General features: G+C 43.4%; 1 protein-coding gene across 3 annotated transcripts in view; it reads left to right on the top strand.

Moving 5' to 3' along the window:
* Positions 1–7,865, top strand: part of CANX (calnexin) — a 59,644-nt gene extending 51,779 nt beyond the window's left edge. For all 3 annotated transcript variants that reach the window (XM_074960347.1, XM_074960346.1, XM_074960344.1), the window contains 6 exons: positions 1,714–1,870; positions 2,375–2,590; positions 3,313–3,432; positions 3,538–3,676; positions 3,861–3,958; positions 6,138–7,865. In XM_074960347.1, coding sequence (XP_074816448.1) covers positions 1,714–1,870; positions 2,375–2,590; positions 3,313–3,432; positions 3,538–3,676; positions 3,861–3,958; positions 6,138–6,173 — 766 coding nt within the window. In that variant the 3' untranslated portion in view covers positions 6,174–7,865. The remainder of the gene's footprint in view (positions 1–1,713; positions 1,871–2,374; positions 2,591–3,312; positions 3,433–3,537; positions 3,677–3,860; positions 3,959–6,137) is intronic.
* The last annotated feature ends 7,541 nt before the right edge of the window (positions 7,866–15,406 follow it).

The following is a 15,406-nucleotide window of genomic DNA, read 5'->3' as shown; positions in this document are numbered from 1 at the left end:
CAGTGATTGCTGTGCATCAGTTTGTCAGATACTCACTTTGTGACCCAAAGGCACTGACTGGGTTTCAGGAGCATAATGGGGCACTTGAGCTTCCATGGACCAGACATAAACTGGTAGGGGAAGGTGTTGCTATGATGGACTTCCCCGGGGTGCATCCTGTAACTGGGGTACCGCTGAGCCCTCTGTCTCATCATCGTGGGCTCCCTCACTCACTGTGATGCTGTGACAAGCTGCAAACCCCTCCAGATCCTGCACTTATACAAACATTCATAGACAGGGACACCCTCAGCTGCAGTTACATGAATGCTTTTCCTAGCCACTCATGAGCTAACAATAGAGGCTCCAGCCAATCCCCCTCCCCAGCCTAGGACCCCAGAGCTTTACTGTCTTGCTCTGGTCAAAAGCCCGACCAGTGTAAGTTTATTTCCCAGTCCACCCCTCTCTTAATGTGGAGAGGACAATGCACCAGCCCCTGCTCTTGAGCAGATTTCCCTTTTTGCACTTGAGACACACTGTTTTAGATACAATCTCTCTGTAGTTAATAAATCTCTTTTTATATTTTAAGTGATTGAGTTATAGCATACAGATCAAAGTTGGTTACCTAACAAATAAACAAAATCTCAATGGATTTGAATCAAGCAGTATCTCACTTTGATGGTACAAGCAATTTGCCGATATTTCATACCCAATCCCAAGGCTGGGATTCCTTCTTTCCTGCCTGGGACGACATTCCCCAGTTCAGTCTTTGTTCCTAAGGTGTTTCCAGGTGTTGAATTGTAGGGGGAGTGAGATCCAGTGGTTATGTCACTTCCCTCCACATGGAAGAAGCTATAAAAGGGGGAACTTTTTGTTTTGACTTCCAAGCAAATTCCCCTGCAGTTTGTGGAAAAGTACAGGCACAAGACGGAGTCCAGAATCACATGATTTAGTCACATGCCCTTACATGCTTTGATGAATCATAGCAGCCATTACTCATATATTGGCTGAAGCATCCACAGGAAAGCCCATCAAGTGAGGATAAGCTTTTTCCATGGCCCATTATGTTCATCCATGGGTCATTATCTTGAATAGTCCACTCCCAATGTGCTGGCTAGACTGAATGTAAACTAACTTGTGGGAGTTACCCAGGAGCAAGCATATTTGAAATACAGATGTATAGTCAATATTCATAACTCCAGATACAAAAATCCTACATGCATACAAATAGGATAATCATATTCCGCAAACCATAACTTTTCCATTGACACCTCACATGACATATTTTGTACAAGATACATCATTATATCACTGTGGTGAATATGGGGTGCAGAGTGTCATTTGGGGGCACAATGTGTTTGTGCTGGAGTAAGACACAGGTCTGAGTAGCAAGAACAGAACATAAAGCCAGTGTCTAGTTTCCTTGTGCTCCATCTGTATCCTTCTGTGGTCTCTTTGGGGCAGGATCACTTTTTGTTCTGGCACAGTGGTATCCTGGTCCATGACTGAGGCTCTTAGGTGTGGTTATAATACTAATAACTTTACTCTTAAAACATACGACTAATGCTTAGCCCTTACAGTGCTTTCCATCCATAGAACTCTTTACTTTACTTTTGTCAAGTATCATCCCCATTTTACAATGTAGAAGTGGTAAGGAGGCACCCCTCTGCCCCCCTCCCCGTTTTTTTTTTAAAGACCTAGAACAAACTCTTTCCTCTAATGAGTTTGCTTTTCCAGGGATGAGGATATGGATGGAGAGTGGGAGGCACCTCAGATTGCAAATCCCAAATGTGAGTCAGCCCCTGGCTGTGGTACCTGGCAACGACCTATGATTGACAATCCCAACTACAAAGGCAAATGGAAGCCTCCTATGATTGATAACCCCAACTACCAGGTAGGTCGCATGTTTCTAGGTAACTTGCTGGCCAGAATCAGAACACTGCTCCCTCTTAGGGTATACCAGTTCACTAAGCAATACAGAAAGACAAGAGACTTCTCATAGCATAGCCAGGAATGCAAATCACATAACCTCAATCCTTGTGCACTCTAAGGGGACAGGTTCAACTTTTTATTCCCTTGAATAAACAAAATGTCACAACTTATCCATGAAAGCCAAAAAATTAAGCTCAAAGCTACTGCAGCAGGGGAATGTTTAAATGGGGATGGAATGGAGCTCTTCTAAATATTTTTCCAATATTGTAGTTGGTTTGTAAACCTCTTTACATAAGAAAGATTTACCTAAACTGACTGACTATTGTAATCAATAATGAAACTTTTTTTTGTTGGTACAGGAGTGGGGAAACACCCCCCCCCGCCCCCCCCGGCAAAGTTTTCCAACCCAAATAGAAAAACAGATTTTGTGTGGTGTATGATGCTGAGTTTTCTTTGCCTTCTCCAGGGAATCTGGAAGCCCAGGAAGATCCCAAACCCAGATTTCTTTGAAGATCTAGAACCTTTCAGAATGACTCCCTTCACTGCTGTGGGCCTTGAATTATGGTCAATGACCTCTGACATCTTCTTTGACAACTTTATCATCTGTTCAGACCAAGTCGTGGCAGAAGATTGGGCCAATGATGGTTGGGGTCTAAAAAAGGCAGCTGATGGTGCTGCTGAGGTGAGGAGCAAAAGTTTATTTTTGTATACTTCTAACAATAAAAAATGGTATCTGTTACTTGTCTAGAAGAGCTTCAAGCTCCTCTAGCTTTCACTCTTACAAAAAAAACTATGCTGATAGTCCTTAACTTTTTTTTTCCAAACATGAACAGATATAAGCTTTCAAAATGAAGGATATAATCTTCTCTACCAAAACTAGGCTACATAAGTATCTCTTATGGATTTTTCCTGTTCAAATGTAATGTATTTTAGTAACTTATTTTTAAAAATAGTTTTTTTGCGGGGATGGCAGCCTTTATCGAATGCCGTACTCTTTCCTGTCTTTTTACTATTGGAAGCATAACTTTTTAATCTTGGCCATGATAAATGGCCATCCTCATAGCCTACTGTTGCATGTTTATAATCTTTAGATTGTGCGAATATTGTTCCATGACTTCAGAAGACTAAAATAATTCATAGAAGACTAAGCTTGGGGCAGGGACCATTTGTTTGAACAGTGCCAAGCACAGTATTTTTCTGGTTCATGATTTTGGGCTCCTCAGTGCTACAGTAAAGTAAATAATTAGCTTTTGCAATTAGCTAATTCTGTATATATCATGAGGCTGTGTCTACTTGGTATGACGGGAGACAGTTATCAGTCCCCATGGGTAGCCATAAAACTTGCTGCATACAGGAGTAAGAGAGCTAAATACACAAGCCTTCGGGATTCAATTTATCTTCTAGCCTGGTGTTGTGGGCCAGATGATGGCAGCTGCTGAAGAGCGTCCCTGGCTGTGGGTAGTATACATCCTAACTGTGGCTCTACCTGTGTTCCTTGTTGTCCTCTTCTGCTGTTCTGGAAAGGTATGAATTTCCTTCTGAAATATCTAGAAATAGGTCAAAATGGGGTTGTGCAAGAACCTGAAAATGGGCAGTTGTTTATTGTGGGACTCTTCTGACAAATTCTAGAAACAGCCAAACGCTGCAGAGTACAAAAAGACTGATGCTCCTCAGCCTGATGTGAATGAAGAGAAAGAGGAAGGGAAAGACAAGGCAGATGAAGAGGAGGAAGAGGAGGAGGAAGCGGAATCAAATGAAGACAAGCTGGGTAAGCATAATGGAGGCTTCTTGAAATATGGTAGGAACCTGGAATTGGTTTACTCTTTCATGTAGAAAGTGAGGACAGGAGTATTGGTAGACCTAGACTGAAGCCAGTGAAGAACTTAAGGTGAATCATTTCTCCCTAGAAAACAGAACATAAATTCATTTAATTCTTGATTTTGTTTGGTTAGAAGAGAAGCAAAAGAGCGATGCTGATGTTGGAAGTGCTAGTCAAGAGGAGGAAGAGGATGAGGAGGAAGAGGAAGAAGATGGAAAACCCACATCAGAGGTAAAAGCAACATTTTGGTGCTCTGTGAGTAGAAGTGGTGATCATGCAGGTGGTCAACTAGTGGTATTTAATTTATATAGCTTTTAAAACACATGATCCAACTCCACTGGAATGTGACAAATATAGTTGAGCTTAGTCGATGGTGGTTAAAAAAAAATTCTGGTGGATACTCTGCAATTTGAGGCGATGCTAATATAAGAACTTGAGACTAAAGATATGAAAACAGAAAAAAGGGGATACACCAGTGTCCTGGTCTATACTAGTTTCTATAGTAAAATGGGTTCTAATGGGCTATGATACCTAAAACATTGGAGAAGCCTTAAGAGAGGACACTTGCCTAGAGTCACTGCACTACTACAATGATGGGTAGGATATGAGAACATAGGTAAACTTGTAAAGCTCTTATACTTACATATATCCGTTTCCCAAACTTGGGGGGGGGCATGCCCCCAACAAGAACAGCATGATGAGGTTATTGGGGGAGCAAGGACCTGATAGGGCTGCGATGAAGGGGCGGTGGCTTTGTCTGACAGGTTAAACCGTTAGTTCTCTGTGTGGGTGACTTCACTGCAGGGGCCAGGCTCCCTGCCCATCTCACTCATCCGCTGCCACAGCTACCAACTGACAGTTGCCCTTCACAGCAGAGGAAGGTATGGGTACTCTGCAAGCGGGGAGCCAGAGGGTGGACCCAAGGAGTACTGACGACAATCTGTACCTCTCCCAACCCTTCAGCCTGGGAACGTTGACTTCTTCTGCCAGATAGAGCCTGCACAGGGGAACTAAAGGACCAGGTTCAGGAGGTGGGCTCTATTATGCAGGGAGCCCCAATACTCATGGGGTGCAATTTTCTGAGGTGTTCATGATTTGGCTAGTACAGAATCCAGTAATCTGTAGTAACGGCACTGGGATGGACAAGATGATCCAATATTGGTCCTTAAATCTTTGCAATTTTGAACCATACCAGAATGACTAGCGCAGTGGTTCTCACACTTTTGTATGGTGACCCCTTTCACACAGCAAGCTTCTGAGTGTGACCCCTTATAAATGAAAAACACTTTTTAATATATTTAACACCATTATAAATGTTGGAAGCAAAGCAGGATTTGGGGTGGAGGCTGGCAGCTTGTGACACCCACCCATGTAATAACCTCGTGAACCCCTGAGAGGTCCTGACCCCCGGTTTGAGAACCCTGGACTAGCGTGTGTATGTGGAATGAAATCCTCCAATTTATACAGAATAGCAGCAAAGCACTACCATACCAATATGCTTCATTCATGTTTTGGGAGAGACCTTTTCTAGAGGTGAAAGAATAGTTGAGCCTTTCTATACAGTGTGTTTGGGTGGCTTTTTCAAAAGCACTCCATATTGGCCTGACTGCTACCGTATGGTAGGTGTGGTGTGTACCGAATCTATGGTAAGACTCCCACTGAAGTCAGTGGAAGTAGTTAACTCCATTGAACACTCTGGAAAATCTTGCCCTCGACTATCTTGCTGCTCTACTCGGGCAACCAGCAAGGATTCCTACTGCTGTAATGGATTTTTCAAGTACTTGTATTTAATAGCTGACTAAAAGCTACATTGGTACCCAAATATCTCATCGGTAGAGTAGTGTAACTTATCCTTTAAGATTGCAAAGAGGTGGGCTGGAATAATGGCAGCAGCCTGCAGAAATTGGAAGTCTGCTAGTAAGTAGCTGCCCTGTAGAGAACAAGCAATTGTGGTTGGCACAATCACAGTAAAAAACAAGTGTACAAGCATAAAACCAGTAAGCCAAGAAATGAGGACACAAACTTTCTGCTGTAGTTACAGGGAATTTGGCGTGCATGCATTCATGGTAGCAAAGCATTTTCCTCTTAGAATGCATCACGGTATAAGAACCAAATTTTAAAGAGAACTTTAATTGTGAAAACAAAAGATCACAGTTCATCTAAATCTCAGAGTAAATACTGTGCATAAGCCCTGAAAAGTGGGCTAGTATGTCAGCAGTTACAGCGGGAAAAAAAAAAAGTGGAAGGTTTGCTAATTGTTGTTTTTGTGAAAAGTTCATTCTGTTTCCAGTTTAGTATTGCAATAGTTTGAAGCTAATCTACAAATTAACAGTTGTAGAGTATTTAGCAAAATCAGAAGAGAAGACAAGACTTTTTTTTTACACACTTTCACTTTCTTTTAATACTGCAGGAGGAAGAAAGCATGAATAGATTGAAAAAATCGTAAGAACTTCATCTATGATTATTTTTCCCCCCCACATGGTTCTGGGAGAGGACCTTGGATACCTTATGTTGAAACTCAGACAAACCTCAAGACTTCACCATCCGCAGGTTCCAGTCACACTATCCAATGTAACTGAGTGTCTAGCAGTAAAATATTTGCAATCATCTGTTTAAAGAGAACATCATTCCTGTAGAAAGATACATTTAATGTAATGGGCTGTGGATTTTGAAATGTAACAAAACTAACCTTTTATTTTTGTTTTTAAATAGATTGGTAGAACTTTGCCAGTCTCTCAACCTTAGCTTAATTTAATGTATTAATCGATCAATGAAAAATAACAAATCTAGAAAAATGTTAGTTGATGAAATGCAGTTTTTATAACTTTATTTTTTTTATAAACATGGAAATTCCTGGCAATGCCTGTGTATCCCTTAAATTTGGTCATCATGTCAGTCGTCAGTGGCTACATTTACTTTTTTTTTAAATCCTCTCAAATAAGGAAATTAGGGGTGGGAAGGAAGTTAAAGTCCATGTAAAGAAACTATATAACTAAGATGTGTTAACGTTCCCAAGAAAAGCCCTCTCATTTATTTGTTGAGGGAGAAGCATAGGTAGGCCATGAAATAAGTGTTGCCCATGGCTGTTGCCCAGTTAAGTGTTCACAATTGGCCTAAGGTAGTGGGGGTAGGTTTTACTATGGTACTTAGTCTTGCAAGACTCACGGAGGCCGGATGTCTGATTTCTTTAGTTCTTGAGCTTTTCTCAGTAGGGCAGTGGCTGTTTGGGTTTAAAAAAAAAAATACACTTTTCCCTTCCTCCGGCCCTAGCTTTCTCTGCTACTATGCAGATTCTTCAGAGTGTAGGTTGGCCTCCATTGCTGAAGATTACTTTATGCTTGGCTCACAATCAAACTTTTATAGGTGGCTCTTTTTTCTTTGGTGGGGCAAAGGGGTGCTTTTGTTTAAGCTACACATACTTCTTTCCAGGGTCCAAACACTGGATACGACAGTGTCCCTAATCTCCTTATTGTTGCCGCTGTATGTAAACTCCTGCACAGAGACAGGGAGGTGGGAAAAGAATAGGCAGGTTGACCTAAAGACTCATAACAGAAGCAAAGATGTCAGTATTTTTAGATGGGGAAGGAGCATGTGGAATAACCTACCTGGTATGTGTAACCATTTGAGTCTTTCATCTGCTTTTCATGTAACAGTTGCATTCTAAATTATATTGTGAATATAGGGGGTTCCAAATCCAGCTAAATAAATTTTGTTTTAAAATGTCATGTCTAGTATACTATACTGTTCTAAAGTTTTTTTTGTTTTGTTGTGGAATGCAAATGACCACCACCAGAGCATACCTCTAAGAGGGTAAACTCTGATGCTTTCATTAGTGTACCAAAATGTATTAGAGAGAGAAGGTTAATGTCTACATAGACTAGCTTTTTGCCCTCTTTGTTCAAAATAACTTTAAATGTCCTAAATTGCTCTCCTTGGACTGAATAGAAACACTCCCATGTTCCATTTGTATTTTTGTTTCGGGTACAGTAGAAAGTGAAGAGCAATTACCCCAGTTTTTTAAAACCATCTTACCAATGTCTAACATTTAAAAACAAAAACTCCGGCTGCCTGTCCTTAACCAAGAGAGTTGTTGTTGTGTGGTGTGTTTTTTTTTTTTTTTTTTTTAAATACCAGCGGCTGTAAATGCATAGCAGGATTGCTTGACCACTCTGTAGTGTGCAAATAGAACATGGTAAGTTTAGACTTCTGTTTAGAACGACTTACTTCTAGAAATCTGACCTCTCTCCAAACACTTTTTAAACACTGCATCTTACCCTCTCCAAAATAGCTTCTGCTTTGCTGTTGGAAGCTGTCATGTTTTATAGGCACTGCTTTTAATTAATTCTTCTTGGCTCTCAAGATAGCTTTTATAGAGGAGCAGTACTATTCATGACTTAGTTCCTCCCAGATAAAAATAGTGTAGACGGCCTCTGGTGGTCAGCTACCATCTCGGGCACAATTTACAAACCTATTTTTCAATGCGCTTCAGTTAATGCTGTTTTTATCTTCATGTACAAACTGCCTTAATTTCCAGTACCTTACACACACACACACACACTTCCAACATACTACTAGAGGTGAAATTCTGAAACGTTTTTCAGACATCAGCTATTAAATGGTATTGCATTAAAGCTGAATGTTCGTCTTTTTGCTTCTACTGGACCTCTTTGAAAGGGTCTCCTGTTGGCATGTGATGGCTTTCTTTGGTACCATAGTGTAAATTTTGAATAGTCACTATATTAAATGGTGAATCTCCACAATGGATAGAAAAACTTCAGTTTTTAAGATTTTTGTCATGGCATCTAACTTTGCCTCCAGTGTTAAACTGCAAGCCTCTTTTGAATAGATAAAATGATATGATGCCAGCTTCGTTAAAAGGGTTGTCATTGTTAGCTGTCCACTTCCAGGTAAAAAGAGAATATATTTATTAAGGCTAACAGTATTTTCTGAATACCTGAAGCTCCATTTGTCTCCGACCTGTGACTTGGAACAGTTAGTGACTCTTAAAAGTACTCGGAAAGAAGTCTGTATTTTAGTAAGTGGAAGGGAGTTCGACTGCACATAAGTGCAGTGGTAAATGGACCTCTTTATAAAGGGTGGTCTTTGGCCTTTATATAGTAAAACCTGAATTCTCTCACCTTTTTAAATGAAGAAATGTTGTGTTAGATAACTGGTTCTACAGAGCCAGAAGACACTCTACCATAGATTTGAGTGTCAGACTGTTCACTTGGCATTTTTAATATCTGAAATAGTAAAGAGTATTTTGGAAATACTGAAAAATAGTTGTCTTGGAATTGTGATCAGTGAAAGGAGGTAAAGGTAACATAGCCACTTACTGATATTTTCTTAGTAAAATGTAAGTGGGGATGTAAACTGGCCTTTCAGAGTGTTTGGTTATCCAGTGAATTAACAGAACTTGAGAATGTGGATTTTAAATGTATTTGACAATGTCTAAGATTTGGATCTCTGGGATGGAGAGGGTAATCTTACAAATACTCATTACTGGTAAACAAGTTTTATCTCCTCTACATATGGCTCCACTCAACCTGTGGCAGCAAACATGGTGCTAGTGACCAGTTTCTCTGCACCCCTCTGCCATCCCCATATGCACTTCTCTAAATGCCAGTATTGCCTCCATAAATGGTTTCAAAAGCAAAATCCTCAAGTGTTGCTAAATGAGAACTGTGACTTCTCTCACAGAAAAGTCCTGTCTGTTTGAAAAAGGATAATTGTAGATGCAGTATGCATATATAAATATATTGGATAAGTTATAAATGTAAGTTTACTCTGATTAATAAAGAAACTTAAATCTATACAGTTTTTTGTCTAATTGGCTAAAAAACAGCTAAAGGCTTTTATCTCTGGGATTTCAGTATCAAGGTGAAGGGGAGCTGCAGCCTTGCTTAATGGCTACTCTAACAACCAAGCAAAGGACCACGGTGCCTTCAGCAGGTTCTACAGAACACCTGGCGAAAGGGGTAGCTATTGGAGCTGAATGCCAGATGAGATTTATTACAGGCCCACAGTATGATTAGAAGAGGTAGTAAATGTAGTGTCATAATGAAGCCAGTAGCTATGATGGGCCCAAAAGCCTTGGATTTGTTTAACCATTTTTAGCACTGGATCATGCAAGTAAACTAGTCTTGTGGGGTTTTTTTTATTATAAATAAAACACTCAGATTTTATTTATGGTTTCAGAGTAACAGCCGTGTTAGTCTGTATTCGTAAAAAGAAAAAAGAAAAGGAGTACTTGTGGCACCTTAGAGACTAACCAGTTTATTTGAGCATGAGCTTTCGTGAGCTACAGCTCACTTCATCGGATGCATAGCATATCGTGGAAACTGCAGAAGACATTATATACACACAGAGACCATGAAACAAAACTTCCTCCCACCCCACTGTCCTGCTGCTAACAGCTTATCTAAAGTGATCATCAAGGAAGGCCATTTCCAGCACAAATCCAGGTATTCTCACCCTTCCCCCCCCCCCCCCCTCCCCACACAGACACACATACAAACTCACTCTCCTGCTGGTAATAGCCCATCCCTCTTTGAAACCTCTCTTTATAATGCGCATGATAATCAAGGTGGGTCATTTCCAGCACTAATCCAGGTTTTCTCACCCCCCCCCCCCACACACACCCCTCCAAAAACCACACACGCAAACTCACTCTCCTGCTGGCAATAGCTCATCTTACAATGTGCACAGCAATAATCCAAGTTTAACCAGAACGTCTTGGGGGGGGGGGGTTAGGCTACCTTGCATAATGACTTAGCCACTCCCAGTCTCTATTCAAGCCCAAATTAATAGTATCCAATTTGCAAATGAATTCCAATTCAGCAGTTTCTCGCTGGAGTCTGGATTTGAAGTTTTTTTGCTTTAAGATAGCGACCCTCATGTCTGTGATTGCGTGACCAGAGAGATTGAAGTGTTCTCCGACTGGTTTATGAATGTTATAATTCTTAACATCTGATTTGTGTCCATTTATTCTTTTACGTAGAGACTGTCCAGTTTGACCAATGTACATGGCAGAGGGGCATTGCTGGCACATGATGGCATATATCACATTGGTGGATGTGCAGGTGAACGAGCCTCTGATAGTGTGGCTGATGTTGTTAGGCCCTGTGATGGTGTTCCCTGAATTTATTTATGCTCTAACTGCAGGGTGTAGGCAGCCCATGATATCTGCCAGCTCTGCTTTAAAGGTTGCCTTCATTGCTAAAAGCTGTGAATCCTAAACATTTAAATGAGGTCTGTAAATTGATCTTTTCAAGATGGTAAAAGTAAAATCTTTGGTGTGTAAATTGTTTAAAGCTAGCTAATACACTGAATCCAAGGATTCGGTATCTCTGGAAATCTGTTAAAAATACCGATGTGCCCCTTGTGGTGTGCATTTAGGATGTTCCAACCTTGTTGACTGATTCTGCTTTTTAATAGCCAGAGCCTGCGGTCTCATTCCATTTTAATAAGCAGTGGGGTTTGGACTACTCCAAGCCCTGGACTTGGAGAGTGGTAGAACCTCATCTCTCCACCTTGCTGCACATGCACTTAACTTGCTATACTTGCATATTTCTCCTACACAAACTAACAACTTGCTTACAACTGAGTTCATGTTTAATGCAGCAGTATTCTTTCATATGTACAGTTCTTCAAGTGATGGTCCCTGTTGTATCCTACTGAGGGTTTACACATGTACACCATGCGTCTGGAGCCAGAGAATTTAAAAGTAGTAGTGTCCATTGGTCTGCTCATGTGCCCTGAACTCCCCTATGGTTTAGTTATAAGGTCTAGGGTGGACCGACTGCATCTCCCGTTCCTTCTCACTGCCCCATGGTCCAGGTCAGAATGAGTGGTGTCCATTTGCTTGTGACACACTCTTAAAGTTGTATATAGTCTTTTTTTAAACAGATTTTTACTGTTTTTATTTTACTATTTTATTAAGTAGTCTCTAGTAGTTTTAGAGTAGAATTGCTTGGGGGCCTGTCTTTTGTCCCTGTGCCCATATGCAGGTATTGTGCCGAAGATCCCTCGCTGCCTCTACTGCTTGGGAGAGGGCCATGTTGCATCCAGGTGCAAGCTGTACCTGAAGGTTGACTCTCCACCTAAAGAAACATCTCACGGAAGTTGCCATGAGGCCCTGGATCCAGGCTGGGGAACCTTCCTGTACATCAGCCTGAGACAGTCGAGTGCCCCTGCTGCTACAGAATCAGAATCCAGGACCAGCAGTACCACCACTATGGATCCTGTGCTGGGGCCTAGTCAAGAGGCAAGGAAGCACGATCATAAGCATTCCTCCAAGACCAAGAAAGGAGACTCTCCTTCCACTGCCTCCAGTCATGGTGAGAGAGCATGTGCCAAGCCCCATAAGCATGAGAAGAGGTCCCACAGGAGAATTGATCTGTTGGTACCAGGGATGGAACTGCTGATGCCGACAGCATTAGCGCCCCATAAGACGACACCTTTCCACTGTGGGGAAGTCCACCACTTTGGCACCAGTACCAAGTATGGAGAGAGTGCCCTTAGCTCCTGGGAGACTGGGGAGGGCACCAGATCCCCAGGACGTGTTTGCGCTGGGAGACCTAACCTCTCCATGCCTGTCTAGACCTTCCACTTCTAGGAGATTGTACCTTCCCCTATAGACATGCCACACTTGGCCTATCATTCACCTCCCGCTCCAGCAATCCACATGCTTCCAATGGTGCCACCTATAGAACTTATTTCAGAGTTCTCATCTTCAGATGAGTCAGATAAGGGGCATGGTCTGTCCATCACATACTGCCATCAGGACTGCTAAAGGAAGCAGTCTACACCATGGCACTATATCCTCAGCTGCAGCTGCTTCAGAGCCATTGATTTCCCACGCCATGGGGGTCATTCTCAGCACCTTCCGGATCAGTCATGCTGGCCCTATTGGGGACCGTGGTCACAATCCTCCTCATCGGAACCCACATATTCGGCAAGGGAGAAATCTCCAGTTTCCCTGTTCTGCATGCCTTCCAGCAGATGCTCAGAACCGGCGATAGAAGAATAGCTACTCAGCCTGGTTCCGATGGTAACAACAGAGCAAGACAGAGGTTTCAGTCTTCCCCTCTGGATGTGGCACTTGCTTCGGTGTCCTCTTCACTCCCTAGTGACTTCTGCCAGTTTCAGGATCTCCAAAGGAGGGTGGCAGGGGAGCTTTACATCCCACTGGAGGAGGTACAGGATACCCAACACCAGCTCCCCGACATCCTTTATTCATTGGCATTGGGTAAAGTTGAGCTACTCATCGACACTCTACTCGAGCTGCCCAGGACAGTTTGGCACACACCAGCTGTGTGTACACCTACTCCAAGTAATCATAGAAGAGGGTAAACTGGTGGTGAGGACTTCGCTGCATCCTCAGCTGATTGAAGTGGACACTGGGGCCATGGGTATAGCTTGTGGCAGGAATTGTGGCTCCACACCTCTGATTTCCACAGGGAGGTACAAAGTATTACCTGAGATCTGCCTTTCAACAAATCCCATCTTTTAACCAAACAAGACTATTCCTTGCACACCCTCAAGGATTCCAGAGCTACAGTGCATTCCCTGGGTATTTACACGCCTGCATGGAAGTTCCAGTTCTTCTACCCACCTACACAATGCTACAGGACGAAGCAGCTCTTCCATCAGAGGCCATATGAACTGCCCCACAAGCATCAGAAAACTCACAGATCACACCCTCCGGGACCACCTTTGCATTCTTCCTCCTCCCAGGTGCAACTACCAGAGAACCAATATTTCTGAAAAACTCTTAGAGAGCAGTCAACCACAATGCCTACTGCATACAAGCACCCCACCCCTTTCAGGAGTCATCTGTATTCTTCTTTTCAGCTTGGAGTGCAATAACAGATGAGTGCTAAAAGTCATCCACCATGGCTATAAGATAGGTCAGCACACTACCTCATCCACAGCCCCCAATCCTGATCCCTCTCCTGGGATCAATCTCACAACAGCATCCTCACCCAAGAGGTTTGCTCCTCTCTGTAGTATGTCCCTCTGGAATACTGAGGAACTGAGTTCTATTCAGCTTACTTCCTGATAGGTCTCCATCTGCCCTTTTTCTTGGCTATCATGGCCCTTTGTTTTCTCAATCTATTCATCCTAAAGTTAAGATTGCTGCGAGTGTTACCATCTGAAATCATCCCCTCATTAGAAAAAGGTATGTGCTTTACAGCTCTTGATATGCAGGATGCCTGCTTTCACATAGACGTTCATCTGGCCCACAGACAGTTCCTCAGGTTTAGGGTCAGCTCACAACATTTCCAGTACAGAATTTTCCCCTTTGGACTCACCATCGCTCCCAGTGTGTTCACCAAGGGTTTCTCGGTGGCAGCTCGTATAAGATGTTATGGAGTTATTATATTCCCACATCTCCACAACTGGCTTCTGGCAGAACAGTCTAGACAAGAAGCTCTGTTACTGGACTTCCTTTCTTCTGTAGGGGTCAGTATCAAAACCAAAAAGTCAATCTTAAAACCTACACAACACCTACACTTTGTAAGGGCCACCATCAACTCGGTCATGGCTCGAGCCTACCTCCCATGACTGTGCAAGAACTCTAACTCTGCAAGAACTGATGTCAGTCAGGGCCAGGACTTACCTCTGCCTCCTGGTCACATGGCCTTGTGCACATATCTCACTGCCTTTGCTCGTCTTCGCTTTCGCAACCTCAAGATGTGGCACCTGAAGGTTGACTTGCCAATTCATCATACTGTGGATCTCCGGCTCATAGCTCCTCTTCTCTCCTCCCCCATCCCCATCTCCCCTGACCTATTTAATGCATACCAGCTTAATTTTATATTGTAGTTTTTTAAAACAGTCCTGCAGTACCAAGACACATGCTTTATAAAAGTATGAGTATTACTGTACTCCTATTACCTCTTATCAACCAAGTTTATAGTCTCACAAGCTCTAGTTCCTTGTGCCAGGCTCTATTTCCTACAAACCCACTAATTCTATTCTTTAATTCTTCATTCATCAGGCCCCTTGCAGTGCGGGGGAGGGGATAACGCGCCCTCCTGTCTTCCCCTCCTCTACTGGCTGGAGAAGGATGGTCTAACCTGTCAATCACACATAACCCCTCCCTTCACTTCTCCTCATTCGCTGTTTCCAAGCCGCCCCCGCCTCTTCCTCGATGCCTTTTAAACGCGGTTAGGGGTACTGCCTACAAGCGTCGTCATTAGGCCACATCCATTGCTCCCCGCTCCACCAATCCCGGTGGGCTTGAGAAATTGTCCATCATCTCCAGCGACGCACTTACGTACACGTGACGTCAGACACCACCCAGGAAGCTCCGCCTATTTATTCTGAACTCGGCTCTTAAGGGGAAAAGCAATTTCAAGATGGCGGCCGCGCAGCTAACAATGGGGAGTCAGGGGCTTGGGCCTGAGCGGGGCGGCCGCCGCGCCTGAGGGGAAGTGGAGCGGGCTCCGGCCGGGCAGGACTGAGGAGGCGGGGGCGGCAGCGGGCCGAAGGAGGAAGTGGGGTGCGGGGAACGGAGTCGGGCCGGGCCGGGCCCGAGAGAGAAGGAAGTGGGGGGTGGGCGAGGCCTGAGGGGAACCCGGGTGGGAGGGGGCGAGGCCTGAGGGCTGCTCGGGTAGGGTCCGAGGGGAGCCCCGGTCTCTCCCCCGTCGGTGTCCTGGCCATGGTGGGGTC

This window comes from Natator depressus, chromosome 8 (assembly GCF_965152275.1).
Source record: "Natator depressus isolate rNatDep1 chromosome 8, rNatDep2.hap1, whole genome shotgun sequence".
Taxonomy (NCBI): Eukaryota; Metazoa; Chordata; order Testudines; family Cheloniidae; genus Natator; species Natator depressus.
This window is presented reverse-complemented; position numbering and strand designations above follow the sequence as displayed.